This window comes from Symphalangus syndactylus, chromosome 6 (genome assembly GCF_028878055.3).
Source record: "Symphalangus syndactylus isolate Jambi chromosome 6, NHGRI_mSymSyn1-v2.1_pri, whole genome shotgun sequence".
In the NCBI taxonomy this organism is placed as follows: Eukaryota; Metazoa; Chordata; class Mammalia; order Primates; family Hylobatidae; genus Symphalangus; species Symphalangus syndactylus.
In genome coordinates this window covers 129,286,270-129,300,680 of record NC_072428.2, presented here as the reverse complement: position 1 = coordinate 129,300,680, position 14,411 = coordinate 129,286,270, and the positions used below count along the sequence as shown (strand labels likewise).

The following is a 14,411-nucleotide window of genomic DNA, read 5'->3' as shown; positions in this document are numbered from 1 at the left end:
ATGAGGATCGTTGACCAGAATACAGTCAATGATCCAGCTGAAATGTGTGGCTGGAGGCAGTATGCTGTATTTTGGGGAAAAAAATAACCTTAGATATAGTCAACAACAACAAAAAATCAGTAGAGTTGGCACTCTCTAAGAGGAAGTTAAAAAGCCAAACATGTAGTGAATAAGTAAAGTAATACGGAATCGAAAGTACAACTGTCGAAATAAAGGATTTTTTTAAAAGGTCATTTAACTGATGATTTGGTGAAGGCAAAAACAGTATTTTTTAAAAAGTAATGTGAATAATAAATTAGTACTGCCTATTTTTAGATTCAATCATCATCACAGGTCATAAAAGGTATCAAACTGCAAATTAAGTTATAATCTCTTCATGATGCATACAGTACTCACCAAACCCTAATGTGAATAAAAAATAGATTTCCTTTGAGTAAAAACACCTAGAAGAATTTCTGATGGAATTTTAAACTTTATAACCTTAAGACTTTTTATATGACCTAGTTATAGAAAATTAGATTTAGTCATCCAGTAGTCACACATGTATATAAACAAACATGTCATACAACAATACTTTTGGAACCTACTTTTGATGTATTAGCACATATTCCTATCTTTTTTTTTTTTTTTGAGATGGAGTCTTGCTTGGTTGCCCAGGCTGGAGTGCAGTGGCATGCTCACTGCAACCTCCACCTCCTGGGTTCAAGCGATTCTCCCACCTCAGCCTCCCAGGTAGCTGGGATTACAGGCACCCGCCACCAAGCGGGGCTAATTTTTGTATGTTTAGTAGAGATGGAGTTTCACCATGTTGGCTAGGCTGGTCTCAAACTCCCGACCTCAGGTGATCCGCCCACCTTGGCCTCCCAAAGTGCTGGGATTACAGGTGTGAGCCACTGTGCCTGACCATTTTTATTTCATTTTTTAAAAATGCTGGCCTTTACCTACTATTGTGATTTCCAACCAATTGGTAAGTCTCAATCCACAGTTTAAAAAACAAGATACTGTTTCCACATTTATTTACTAAAAAATAAGCTCCTTGAGGGTAGGGCTATAATTCACTTAACTTTGTATCCTTGGTATGCAATTTAGTACCTGGCATAAAGTAGGCAATTAAAGAGTGTTGAAATTTAGCATACATACCCTTCTTTCATATTTGATATACATACATATAATAATTTGTCTTCCTAAATTCACAAAATGAGGCAAATACTTTGGATGTCTTGTGTATTTTGATTATCCATAGGTTTATTAATTCTTGCTGTGATTTCCAAGGTAACAGAAAGGAGACAGAAACAGATGTCTCATTTTCTATGCACGTTACTGCCTACCATGTGTCTGACTTCATACTCATCACCATGTTTAACTTCCGTAACAGCCAAAAAAGTTGGTGTTATAGTCCCTATCTTACAAATAAGGAACATACAGGATTGGTTCTTGCTAAATAAACGATAGCTATTATTAATAATTACACCTTGAAAAACCTGAATTACATCATTAGCACTTTTTAAAACCTAAAAGAAACTAAGATTGTACAGATGGGGCCACATGGGATAATAAAAAACCTATGCCACCAATTCTGGAGTCAGGTGAATCCTGCTGTTTAATAATAAAAGAATCAACTCTACTGATGTTATCACTATAGTTATTTCTATTTATTTATTTGGGTTTTTTTTTTTTTTTTTGAGACGGAGTCTCGCTCTGTCACCCAAGATGGAGTGCAGTGGCACCATCTCGGCTCACTGCAACCTCTGCCTACCAGGTTCAAGCAATTCTCCTGCCTCAGCCTCCGAGTAGCTGGGATTACAGGCACGCGCCACCACACCCACCTAATTTTTTTTTTGTATTTTTAGTAGAGACAGGGTTTCAGCATATTGACCAGGCTAGTCTCAAACTCCTAACCTCAGGTGGTTCACCTACCTTGGCTTCCCAAAGTGCTGGGATTACATGCATGTGCCACCATGCCCAGACAGTTATTTCTATTTAAGAGAAAAGGTCTAGGCTGGGCACAATGGGTCACGACTGTAATCCCAGCACTTTGGGAGGTCAAAGCAGGCAGATCACCTGAGGTCAGGAATTCAAGACCAGCCTGGCCAACATAGCGAAACCCCATCTCTACTAAACATACAAAAATTAGCCGGGGGAGGTGGTGTGCACCTGTAATCCCAGATACTCAGGAGGCTGAGGCAGGAGAATCTCTTGAACCTGGGAGGCAGAAGTTACAGTAAGCAGAGCACGCCACTGCACTCCAGCCTGGGCAACGGGGCAAGGCTTCATCTAAAAAATAAATAAATAAATAAAATAAAACGCCGGGTGCGGTGGCTCACGCCTGTAATCCCAACGCTTTGGGAGGCTGAGGCGGGCAGATCACAAGGTCAGGAGATCGAGACCATCCTGGCTAACACGGTGAAACCCCGTCTCTACTAAAAAAAAAAAAAACAAGAAAGAAAGAAAGAAAAAAGAAAGGTCTAAAAAGAAACATGGCAAATAAAAAGTTACAAAAATGTTAGGATTGCAGTTTATTATTTTTATCTTTAAAAAACAAAAGCAATTATATCAGTGTTAAACATAGAAAAAAAAACAAACAAAAGCATTAATTCCTATGTTTGTGCAGCAAATAAAAAGCAAGAGAATTATTATACTTACTACACGAAGGTCTTCGATACGTTTTTCAAGAAGTACAGGTAGACCCTCTGGGAGTGTAGGTACCACTTTGGGCATAACCTGAGAAGTGTAGGTTGGCTGGGTGGTGGTTCCATTTTCACCCCCCGACTCAGATAGGGGGCTACCATCAGAAGCAGCATCCAGTAATCTGTCGAAGTCAAAATCATCTAGCATCTCTAGGGCATTTTCAGCTTCCTGAAACAGCTCATGTTCATTTGTGCTAACAAAAATGGGAAGGTCTGGATCAGCGCTGCTCAGATTTAAGTCCGGGACATCATTCCCCAGTGCTGCAGCAGCACATGGGGGTTTATTCAGAGAAGGGGTTGACAAGGTCACTGGGACCTTGGGGTTAGACTCCTTCTTTAATGCATCCTTCTCTTTCTGGAATTTTCTAATCATGGCAGCTAGAGAAAGAGAATCTTTATAACGTTTCTTCTTTTTTTCAGACTTGTGTGAATTTAGAGCCACAACTCTGTGAAGAAAAAAATGATCAGTTAGGTTATGTGTGATTTTAAAGGTTAAAGTGTCACATAAATAAGCAGGCACAGAATTCAAATAATCATTTGACAGGTGACAGAGCAGTTTTCTTAATTTCTTATTAACTTATACTATTACAATAGCAACTTCTTCAGTATAATCTGGAATGTCACCCACGAAAGGCAAATAGGTAAATGGCCATTACAGTGAAGAAAATGGGGAAACAGCTCAGTTTAGCTATTACTTCCTCCTAGAAATCTCTTCTAAATCCTATGGCTTAAATGCTTCCATGTGCATTACAGAACCTAAAAGGTTATTAGCATCTTGAAGGCAGCCCCATGTTTCAGTCACTGTTATACAACTCAAACCCTATATCAGTGCCTGGTATACAGCAGGGTACTTAATAAATATTAGCTGAAAAAATGAATAAATTATAAAGTTGAAAAACAATACATTCAATAAAAGGGATTACTTGTAGCCTACATTCCCAAAGAAGTCTACTTGTAAATAATGAACATTTAAGACAACCATTAGTAATATATACATTTTTTCTCCTAATTTCTTAATGACTGTAATCCCAAGTTTTAGGAGGGGAGAAATAAACCCTACATCAATCTTATGGACATTGATAACCCAAAATTCAGATGCACCTCCACTGCTAAGTAGAGTAAGAAAATTCAGCCTCTCACAAGCATCTTTCCCTTAGCTCTGTGAAAAAAGCCACAGAGAAGTCATGGCAATTGGTAGTTTTTGACTGCATTATACAAATATTTTATTCTTCTTATGTAAGGCTTCTAAGAAATTCTATTTGTTTTTTAGCAGCAATATCATTAATAATAGCTATATACTGGCTGTGTGCAGTGGCTCATGCCTGTAATCCCAGCACTTTGGGAGGCTGAGGCTGGTGAATCACTTGAGCCCAGGAGTTCGAGACTAGCCTAGGTAACATGGCGAAACACCATCTGTACAAAAATATAAAAATTAGCCAGGCATAGCAGTACATGCCTATAGTCCCAGCTACTCAGGTAGCTGAGGCAGGAGCATCCCTTGATCCCAGGAGGTTGAGGCTGCAGTGAGCCATGATTGTGCCAGTGCACTCCAACCTGGGTGACAGAGCAAGACCCTATCTCAAGGAGAAAAAAAAAAAAAAGAAGAATAGCTATATAAAATCAATGAAAATTCTGGCTGGGTGCAGTGGCTCACGTCTGTAATCCCAGCACTTTGGGAGGCTGAGGGAGGCAGAATACCTGAGGTCAGGAGTTTCAGACCAGCCTGGCCGACATGGTGAAACCCTCATGTTTCACTACTAAAATATTCTCTACTAAAAATACAAAAATTAGCCGGGTGTGATGGCATACACCTGTAATCCCAGCTACTTGGGAGGCTGAGGCATAAGAACCACTTGAACCCAGGAGATGGAAGTTGCAGTGAGCCTAGATTGTGCGACTGCACTCCAGCCTGGGTGACAGAGTGAGACTCTGTCTCAAATCACTCAAATCAAAATTTTTAAAACAACCATAAATTGTTTACATATAGGCTACTGCCAATCCTCATTCCCCAGGCATCTAAACTTAGTTTTAGTACCAAAAAGATTAGAACAGTTTTTTCAATGTTTATAATATCTTTTCAAACTGGTTCTTGTTGGTAAAAGTAGTAATGAGCATTTCACCTAAAACACTATGAGTCTCTAAGATGACAAAGCCTTCTACTTAAGAACAAATACTACAATACTATTAAATGTAAGTCACTAATATTTGTCAATAACGTACTAAATTAGACTCAGCTAGGTTGAATTAGTTAATGGTAAGTATATCTTTCTAAAGGGAGAGACAGTCAGACTGTGACGCCAGTTCCATTCTTAGGTTTAATTTAACGTACCCCAGTTGTTTGGGAACTTTTTTCCTTGGCTTCTTCTCCTTTTCCCCTTCCTCTTTCCGCTTCCGCTTCTTCATCTCAATATCATCTTCTTTTATTTTGGGGACCTGCGAAATGATAAAAGAATGATCATTTATGTAAGTATCAATGCTTTACTCTTTGATGTTAGCAATCCAGCATCGGCAGTGGTTTTTCTCAAATGTCAGTGTGCATTACAATCGTTTGTTACAACTGCAGATCCTTGGGGTTCAAGAGCACTCTCACCTCCAGTTTCGATTCAGTTATCTGAGTTAGGACCTTATAATTTGCATTTTAAACACGCATTCTGGTGATTCTGGTATAAGTAAGTCTTTGGACCACACTTCAAGAAACACTTATCTAAGGACACTATATCTTTCCCAAAGACAATGTATACAAATTCTATAGATTTTGTTAAAAATGACATCTTAGGAAAGGTAACAGCTATTAGTATTAACCTATCCGAGAAATATAACCTTCTCCCAGAAACAGTAAATTATTAGTCCACATTTGTAGAGAGAAGTTTTTACAAGAAAATATAATTCTATGATGTAAATACCAATTTTCCCATATCTACATAATTTAATTTTAAAGCATGTAATTATATATTCATGACACAATGGTTTGTATTTTACTTTTTCTTACATTCACACTTGTGACACAAGTAACATTAAAAAAATATATCCTATTAATTGAACATTCTCATTACTGTTGCAATGTTTGATAAACTCACCTTGGGTGGCTTGTGCTTTTGGTTGTCTGTAATATCATCTTCTTCAGTATCTGAAGCTTGGCGAAACTGTAGAGTGCCAGTGTTGATATAAAAGCCTCCATATTTTGTTGTTAGAGAAGCGGGAACTAATTCATCATACTAGATTAAAAAACAAAAAACTTTCAGCTATATCCTATTGTCTTTAACTCTATAAATGTCAAAGAAATTCATCCACCATGGCAGCATCTCCCTTAAATCCTAACTGCAACACAGACTGCAATGAGGATGTTTGTAAAATAAATTTAGAAAAGGTTACTATCTGAAATAAAAATTAGTTCTGATAATTTGGTATAAGAAAAAAACTTCTGAAATAATAAAGTAAATTCTAAATATATCACCTGCTAAGAAAAATTTAAGGATCACTGCTACTATTCCTTTTTTTTTTCCTTCCCACTGCTACTATTCTTAATGACAAATGGTTCTGATGAGAAACCAAGTTTAAAAAGATAGGCCGGGCGTGGTGGCTCACGCTTGTAATCCCAGCACTTTGGGAGGCCGAGGTGGGCGGATCACGAGGTCAGGAGATCGAGACCACTGTGAAACCCCGTCTCTACTAAAAATACAAAAAAATTAGCCGGGCGTGGTGGCGGGCACCTGTAGTCCCAGCTACTCGCAGAGGCTGAGGCAGGAGAATGGCGTCAACCCAGGAGGCGGAGCTTGCAGTGAGCCGAGATTGCACCACTGCACTCTAGCCTGGGCAACAGAGCGAGACTCCGTCTCAAAAAAAAAAAAAAAAAAAAAAAAAAAAAAGACTAAGTGTCCAGATAAGGAGTAAATTTCATTTCCTACCATAAGGAGATTTTATAAAGAATAACAAAACTGGCTGGGCGCAGTGGCTCCACCTATAATCCCAGCACTTTGGGAGGCTGAGGCAGGTGGATCACCTGGGGTCAGGAGTTCGAGACCAGCCTGGCCAACATGGTGAAACCCTGTCTCGACTGAAAATACCAAAAATTAGCTGGGTGTAGTAAGCCCAGCAACTCAGGAGGCTGAGACAGGAGAATCCCTTGAATCTGGGAGGCAGAGGTTGCAGTGAGCTGAGATCGCACCATTGCACAACAAGGGCGAAACTTGGTCTAAAAAAACAAAAAACAGCAACAACATTCTATTTAACAGAAACTATTTTTTCTGTCTTAGCCGTACGCTTCTAAGCAGAGAAAACCTTAAAAACATTTAATTTAGGCCGGGCATGGTGGCTCACGCCTATAATCCCAGCACTTTGGGAGGCCAAGGCAGGCGAATCATGAGGTCAGGAGTTCAAGACCAGCCTGGCCAACATAGTGAAACGCCATCTCTACTAAAAATACAAAAAAAAAAAAAAATTAGCCGGGCGTGGTGGGGTGGGTGCCTATAGTCCCAGGTACTTGGGAGGCTGAGGCAGGAGAATCGCTTGAACCTGGGAGGTGGAGGTTGCAGTGAGCCAAGATCATACCACTGCACTCCAGACTGGGTGACACAGCGAGACTCTGTCTCAAAAGAAAAATAAAAAGAAAGAAAAATAGCAAATATATTTTATAAAAAGAATAGCACATATTTTAAAAGAATTGAATAGCATAGAAAAACAACTGCCCAGTTCAGAAAGCACATACTTGAGGACCTAGAATGAGGAGGTACTTTGCTTGGAGCAAGGAACTCAATTTGTTTAAATCACACTTATGTTCCCAAAGGCTGGATCTTAAGGTTTATCATTACCTCACCTGATGAAGATGGGTAAAAAGCAAACACTAAGTGAAGGACAACTTAACCAAATGAAGGTATTCAAAGTAGGAAAGAAAAAGGGAACTTATTTGATTGTAGAAAGATATCTGTCACCTGGTATCTCCAGACCTCTACTTCCAAGGTTCTTCATCATCTAACTAGTCTTTAAGAAAGTCAGATTTTTAGGGAAACTTCATTGCCATGGGCAAGGAATATACATATCCTATTAGTTACTGTAAGAATATTAAGGCTAAGTACAAAAGTTGTAATTTTAACCTGTATCCTTTTCAGTTATATGGAGAATGGAAAAAGGAAGAGGGTCTAGTTTAATCACACTGAATTAAGAAGAAATAAAATGATTGAAGAAAGGTAAAGAAAAAAATGAACTACTTTCTTATCGTTCTACTTGATACACTACTAGAAAGATCTACTACAAAGATCTACACTATTATAAAGATCTTACAGAAAAGGGGCAGTACCATCTGCAAATAAAGTGATATGAGGAGTGAGGGATTAAATGTGAGACAGTAATAATTTTGAAAACTAACTGTGATAAGATAAAAACACCTGTACTCTTTGTCTACATTGTTTTGTACAATGCTTTATAATTTTCAATACTTCTTCATATAAATTATTTCATTTGGTCCTCATGATACCCTTGTGAGGTAAGAAAGGCAAATATTACTCCCACTTTAAAAATGAAAGCCTTACCAAAGCAATTCTATACATATGTTTATGGCAAAGTCAGTGGCTGCCTCCAACCCATCTACTATACCAAGCAGCTTCACGTGGGAGTGAAATATGTTCATCTCCAGGTATACAGGGCAATTCTGATGTGCTCAAAGTCTGTTTTCTTATGCAGTATTCTGCTGAGCTTTTCCTATCTGAAAACTCTTCAGGGGAGTACACTCTTTGTGAATATTTAGTTCAGTCATTTCAGTAGAATGTGTTAAGAGGTAACACACTGAACTTAAGAATCAAAAGGCCTGGATTTAGATTCTTTGCCTATGACTAGCTACTGCGACCCAGGGAAAATCACTTAACATCAATTTTGGAGGGTTATAAAACAGGGACAATATTACTTCACAAAGTTCTAGTGAAATTTAAAAGAGACTATCTAAATAAAAGTGTGATTCATGCCTGGTATCATTATTTATTAATAATAAATAAAACATTTTCTTTCAGCTCTTTTACAATTTGGTAGCATAAATATGAGACTAAAAATAATCTTCAAAAGCATTTATTTTCAGGTATTTATTTTTAGTAATTAGTGCATGATTCGGAATATATTAAATAATATGCCAACACTGAAAGCTTACTGGCAATACAATAAATGAAAAGAACAAGAATCATTCGGTTCAACCATAGTTGTTTTATGTTTGAAGTATCTCACTAAAAAAAAAAACAAATAATATGTCAAGGGCAAAGACACTAAGTTATTTTGTTAAGTCAAGCAACCTGCATTTCAGTTCAATTTCTTCTTATAAAACAGGAACCCACCTTGTTCAGAAACTAGTTGTTTGACTAAACAATTTGTATCTACAAAATTTATCCTGACTTATTAAAACAGAAGTTTTCAATTTTTCTTCACCACAACCCAAGTGGAAAATACATTACCCATCAAAATCTAGCACACACATACACACACAATAAAAACTGTATAGTCTACCAATGACGTACTAGTTCCTATTCTATTTGATTTCATTTTCTTTAAAAATACCAGTCATGCCCTTTAAGTTGATACATAATCCAATTATGGGTTACAAAAGTCAGCATGAAAATATCCTAAATGCTACAAAAGGAGATATTAAAAATGCTATTTATAAAAGTTACATACTATATGATTTTCTCTATAAGACATTCTGGAAAAGGTAAAACTCTGAAGACAGTTAAGACCAGTAGTTGCCAGTGATTAGGAGGGAAGGAGGAATGAATAGGCAGAGCACAGAAGATTTTAAGGGAAGTGAAACTATACTTCTGTGTGATACTACCATGGTAGATACGTGTCATTATTCATTTGTCCAAACCCACGAAGTGTACAATCCCAAGAATGAACCCTAATGTGAACTATGGACTTCGGTGACAATGATGTGTCATAATGTCTGGGCTCATCAACTATAACAAATGTACTACTGTGGTACAGGATGATGGTGGGGGAAGGTAGCGTGTGCATGCGGGCAAGGTGTTCATGGAAACTCTGTACTTTCTGCTCAGTTTTGCTGTGACTCTAAAGCTGCTCTAAGAAAATGAAGTTTATTAATTTAAAAAAGCTATTTATGTAAGTGTGAGTACACGTGATGCCCATTTATATATGGCTAAGTTCCTTCTTGGGTTATTTAGAATTCAAAATGTACACATAACACTTCTACTGATGCTTTGCACTTGCTTCATGTTCTTCAGGTGGTTTACATTCATTACCTTATTTAAGGCTCAATAATTCTGTGGGGTAAGCAAGTCATAGCAGAGAAAACCGGGTGGTGCTAAAAGACTTGCTCCTGGCTACACAGCAAATTAGAAACTGAATTAAGATTACAATCTAGACTTCTGCACCGAGTTACAAATCAAGGTCAAGACTCTGGAAAACATTCCATGCCCGGATTTACTGGTTGACAACCTTTTTTGTAAGACGAAGGCCACTTTACTCCAAAGGGCACTGGCAATAGGTTACTTCTACAGACCAGACTGCCTAGTATGGTAAATAAGTTTACGTCGGGACAGCAGAATTTTTTTTTTTTTTTTTTGAGACGCAGTCTCGCTCTGTCGCCCAGGCTGGAGTGCAGTGGCACAATCTCGGCTCACTGCAAGCTCCGCCTCCCAGGTTCACGCCATTCTCCTGCCTCAACCTCCCAAGTAGCTGGGACTATAGGCACCCGCCACCACACCCGGCTAATTTTTTGTATTTTTAGTAGAGACAGGGTTTCAGTGTTAGCCAGGATGGTCTCGATCTCCTGACCTCGTGATCCGCCCACCTCTGCCTTCCAAAGTGCTGGGATTACAGGCATGAGCCACCGCACCCGGCCAGGAAAACAGAATTAACTTAGGAGTTTGACAGAGTATCCAATGTGTCTCCTGTTGAAGTCCTTACTGTCACTCTCCTACCTTTATATGTTCTGTCATCAACTTTATAAGCAAGCACTGTAGCAACAGGAAAAAAGACATACTATATAATTTGTGGGTAGTGTAATAGTCACCTAGTGTCACTTTCTGTACATGCTTAATTACTGCACACTGCAGAGGATATCATAATCCCAGGGATTAGATTACTCTAGTACACGGACAAGAATGGAAGAACATATACCTTCTCTACTGCAAAACATGACTTACTGTCTTTTATTTGCTATGTGATTAAGGGGCTGCTACAGTCCTTAAATGCTTTCCTAAATTCCTCTTCCTTTTGTAAGAGAAAGGGGATTTCAGGGGAAAAGCTGTAGGGCTCAATCAAAACAGACTGGTGATAAAGACTGGCATTCAATGTACCATCCTGGCAGCAATAAAGAATTAAATAGATATTAGAGATGTCTGCCAGATTAATTTCAACCCAGTAGCACCAATCTTTAAGATTGCGTGGTTCTTATCTTGGAAGTCATTTTGAAACACACCTGCCCAAGTTTGGGAATATCAATAAAAATCAAGATGCAAATAAATGCCCTTTGACCAATAAATTCCACTGCTAGAAATTTATCCTACCCATATAAATGCACCCCCTAAATACCCTTCATACACATTTACTTAAGTAGATAAATGCACCCAGATGCTCAATTATTTGTATGCACATAAAACCAGAAACAATTTAGATGTACATCAAATAGGTGTAGATAAATACATTATGTAATTTAGGTATATTCACTAGCAGCCATTAAAAGGATTATATCCATATACTAATATGTAAGTATCATTGAAATTTCTGGACAACTACATAAGAAGATTTGTAGTATTTACCTCTCAGGAGTGGGGCCTTTGGGTACTTTACCTTCTACTTCATAACCACCTTGTACTTTATTGCTGTTTTACCATAAGCGTATGTTAATCTTAAAATTAAAAAAAAAAAAGAACACTAAAATCTCTGTAGGCCTCACCTCCAGAAATCCTAATTCCTTAAGTCTGAGTTAAGACAAGTGTACTAATATTCTCTCACCCTTGATTGAGAACCATTAGCTTAACATAATGTTTTTCAGCATTTGATTTTCCTTTTTCTCTTTTTTTTCAAAAAACTTATTTTTGTTCTGTTTCAGCAAGGGGTGAGGATGGAGTCAACACTATAATTAGACTTCTGAAAATGAGCAACGACTAGAGAATCCCAAGAGATTCTTTCCGGAACTGGAAAGGAACAGAGCATATGAAAATAAAGACATTGTACAGAGTCAGCAAACCATGAGATGCACTGGCCAAATCCAGTCCACCGACTTGTTTTCAAACAGCTTGCGAGCTAGAAATGGATTTTACATTTTAAAAATTATTGGGAAAAAAAATCAAAAGAAATTAATATTTCATGACATACGAAAAATTATATGAAATTTAAATTTCACAGACCATAAATAAAGTTTCATGGTAACGCGGCCACGCTAATTCTTTAGGTATTATCTATGGCTGCTCTCATGCTACAATGGCAAACTTGTGTAGTTGTGACAGAAACCATAGGGTTCACAAAGTCTAAAATACTGTGTGGCCTTTTACAGAAAAAGGTTTGATAAAATTTGGTCTATTTTAACAGTGTAATAACAACTCACCACAGACAAACCTGAAATTACATAATTCTCAATCTGCAGTATTCTTTAAAAAAAAAAGGTTAAAAAAATCTTTAAGTAGTGAACATGGCTTTAAAAAGCACAAACAAAAACATTCACTGCACTATTTAAGTTACTTTACCCTTGATTTGTACTATCCCATACAAACAATGAATTTGCTGCTATATTAAAGATACATTACTCACAGCCTCTGAGTTATCAATAAATGGATCTGTCTCATCATAGCCAAAGCCTATATCAATTAAATCTTGTAGCCGATCCTTCCGGTGTTTACGGGGTTTCCCACCCTGCAAAGAACAGATACGTTAGACTGATTTGGTGCTCATGCTATTTCCATAAAGTTTAAAAAGACCTGTTAGAATAATTCAAATAATTTTTGTAGATAATCCCCCTCTCCAGGAGGTTTAAGTCCTCCCACACCTTGAGTGCAAGTTGCACTTACTGACTTGTTCCAAAGAGTATAAAAAGGGGAGGGACAGGGTAACTTCATAGTAGAAAACCTGGCCAACACTACCTCTCTAGGTGATCACAGTCAACATCAACAGGGATATATCATACTGACTGCATGTATCCATTATCTGTGATAAAAACTGCACTTCATCACCTCTGTGATCTTCTCAATAGCCTATAACCCCAGCCTAACCCTGAGAAAACCATCAGACAAAACAAATTCATGGACATTCTATGAAATGAGTGACCAGCGTTCTTCGAAGTTGTCAAAATTATCAAAAACAAGGAAAATGTGAAAAACTGCCACAGTACAGATGAACCTAAGGAGAAATAATAACTAAGTGTAATATGGTAACCTGGCTGATTCAGGAACTGAAAAAAGACACTAGGGGAAAACTAGTAAAATCCAAATAAAATGTGGAGTTGAATGGTAGTGTGCCAATGCTGGCTCCTTAGCTGTAACAAACGTACAAATTTCAAGATGTCAACAACGGGGGACAGTGAGTGAAGGCTGTATGGGAACTCTCTGTATTGTCTTTGCAACTTTCCTATAAACCTAAAATTATGTTTTAAATTATTATTATTTTTTTTAAAGATAGGGTCTTGCTCTATTGCCCAGGCTGCAGTGCAGTGGCATGATCATGGCTGACTGCATGTTTGTTTTTTGAGATAAGGTCTCACTCTGTCACCCAGGCTGGAGTGCAGTGGCATGATCATGGCTTCACTGCAGCCTCAACCTCCTGGGCTCAAGTGAACCTCCTGCCTCAGCCTCCTGAGTAAGTGGGACTACAGGTGCATGCCTCAAAGCCCTGCTAATTTTTAAATATTTTTGTAGAGACAGGGTCTCCCTATGTTGCCCAGGCTGCTCTTGAACTCCTGGGCTCAAGCAATCCTGTGCCTCAGCCTCCCAAAGTGCTGGGATTATAGGTGTGAGCCACTGGGTCCAGCCTAAAAGTATTTGTTTTAATAATTATAATTATATACACAGACATACAACAAAATGAAAAATGAGTGCATGTAAAAACTGAAATGAGTATGTGAAATCTGAGTTAAGATCTATTATCTGATTAACTGTATTATGCCAATGTCAATTTCCTAGTTTGGATAACTGTAGACATGTAAGATATTACTACTGGAGGCAGCTGGGTTCAACGGGCACATGAGATTTCTCTGTAGTATATTTACAACCTTTTGTGAGTCTATAGTTCTTCTTCTTCTTTTTTTTTTTTGATACAGGGTCTGGGCCGGACGCAGTGCCTCAGGCCTGTAATCCCAGCACTTTGGGAGGTCGAGGCAGGCGGATCACTTGAGGCCAGGAGTTCGAGACCAGCCTGGCCAAAATGGCGGGACCCCACCTATACTAAAAACACAAAAAAATTAGTTGGGTGTGGTGGCATGCGTCTGTAGTCTCAGCTACTTGGGTGGCTGAGGCTCAAGAATCACTTGAACTGGGGAGGCGGACGTTGCAGTGAGCCGAGATGGTACCACTGCACTTCAGCCTGGACAACAAAGCGAGACTCTGTCTCCAAAAGAAAAAAAATGACACAGGGTCTGGCTCTGTAGCCCAGACTACAGTGCCATGGTATGGTTATAGCTCACCTTGAACGCCTAGGCTCAAGTGATCCTCCTGCCTCACACTCCCAAGTAGCCAGGACTACAGACACAAGCTATGGTAACCATCTTAAATTTTCTATGCATCTTCTAAGACTTCCCTG

General features: G+C 38.4%; 1 protein-coding gene across 6 annotated transcripts in view; it reads right to left on the bottom strand.

Annotated features, from left to right (window-relative positions):
* The window catches only part of UBN2 (ubinuclein 2), a 99,668-nt gene that overhangs the window by 65,996 nt on the left and 19,261 nt on the right, over positions 1-14,411 (bottom strand). For 5 of the 6 annotated variants that reach the window (XM_063641648.1, XM_055284160.2, XM_055284162.2 and 2 more), the window contains exons 3-6: positions 12,432-12,533; positions 5,765-5,902; positions 5,017-5,120; positions 2,644-3,133 (exon numbers count right to left, since the gene is read on the bottom strand). In XM_063641648.1, the coding sequence (XP_063497718.1) occupies positions 2,644-3,133; positions 5,017-5,120; positions 5,765-5,902; positions 12,432-12,533 (834 nt within the window). The remainder of the gene's footprint in view (positions 1-2,643; positions 3,134-5,016; positions 5,121-5,764; positions 5,903-12,431; positions 12,534-14,411) is intronic. The other variant, XM_063641647.1, reaches the window with a different exon arrangement.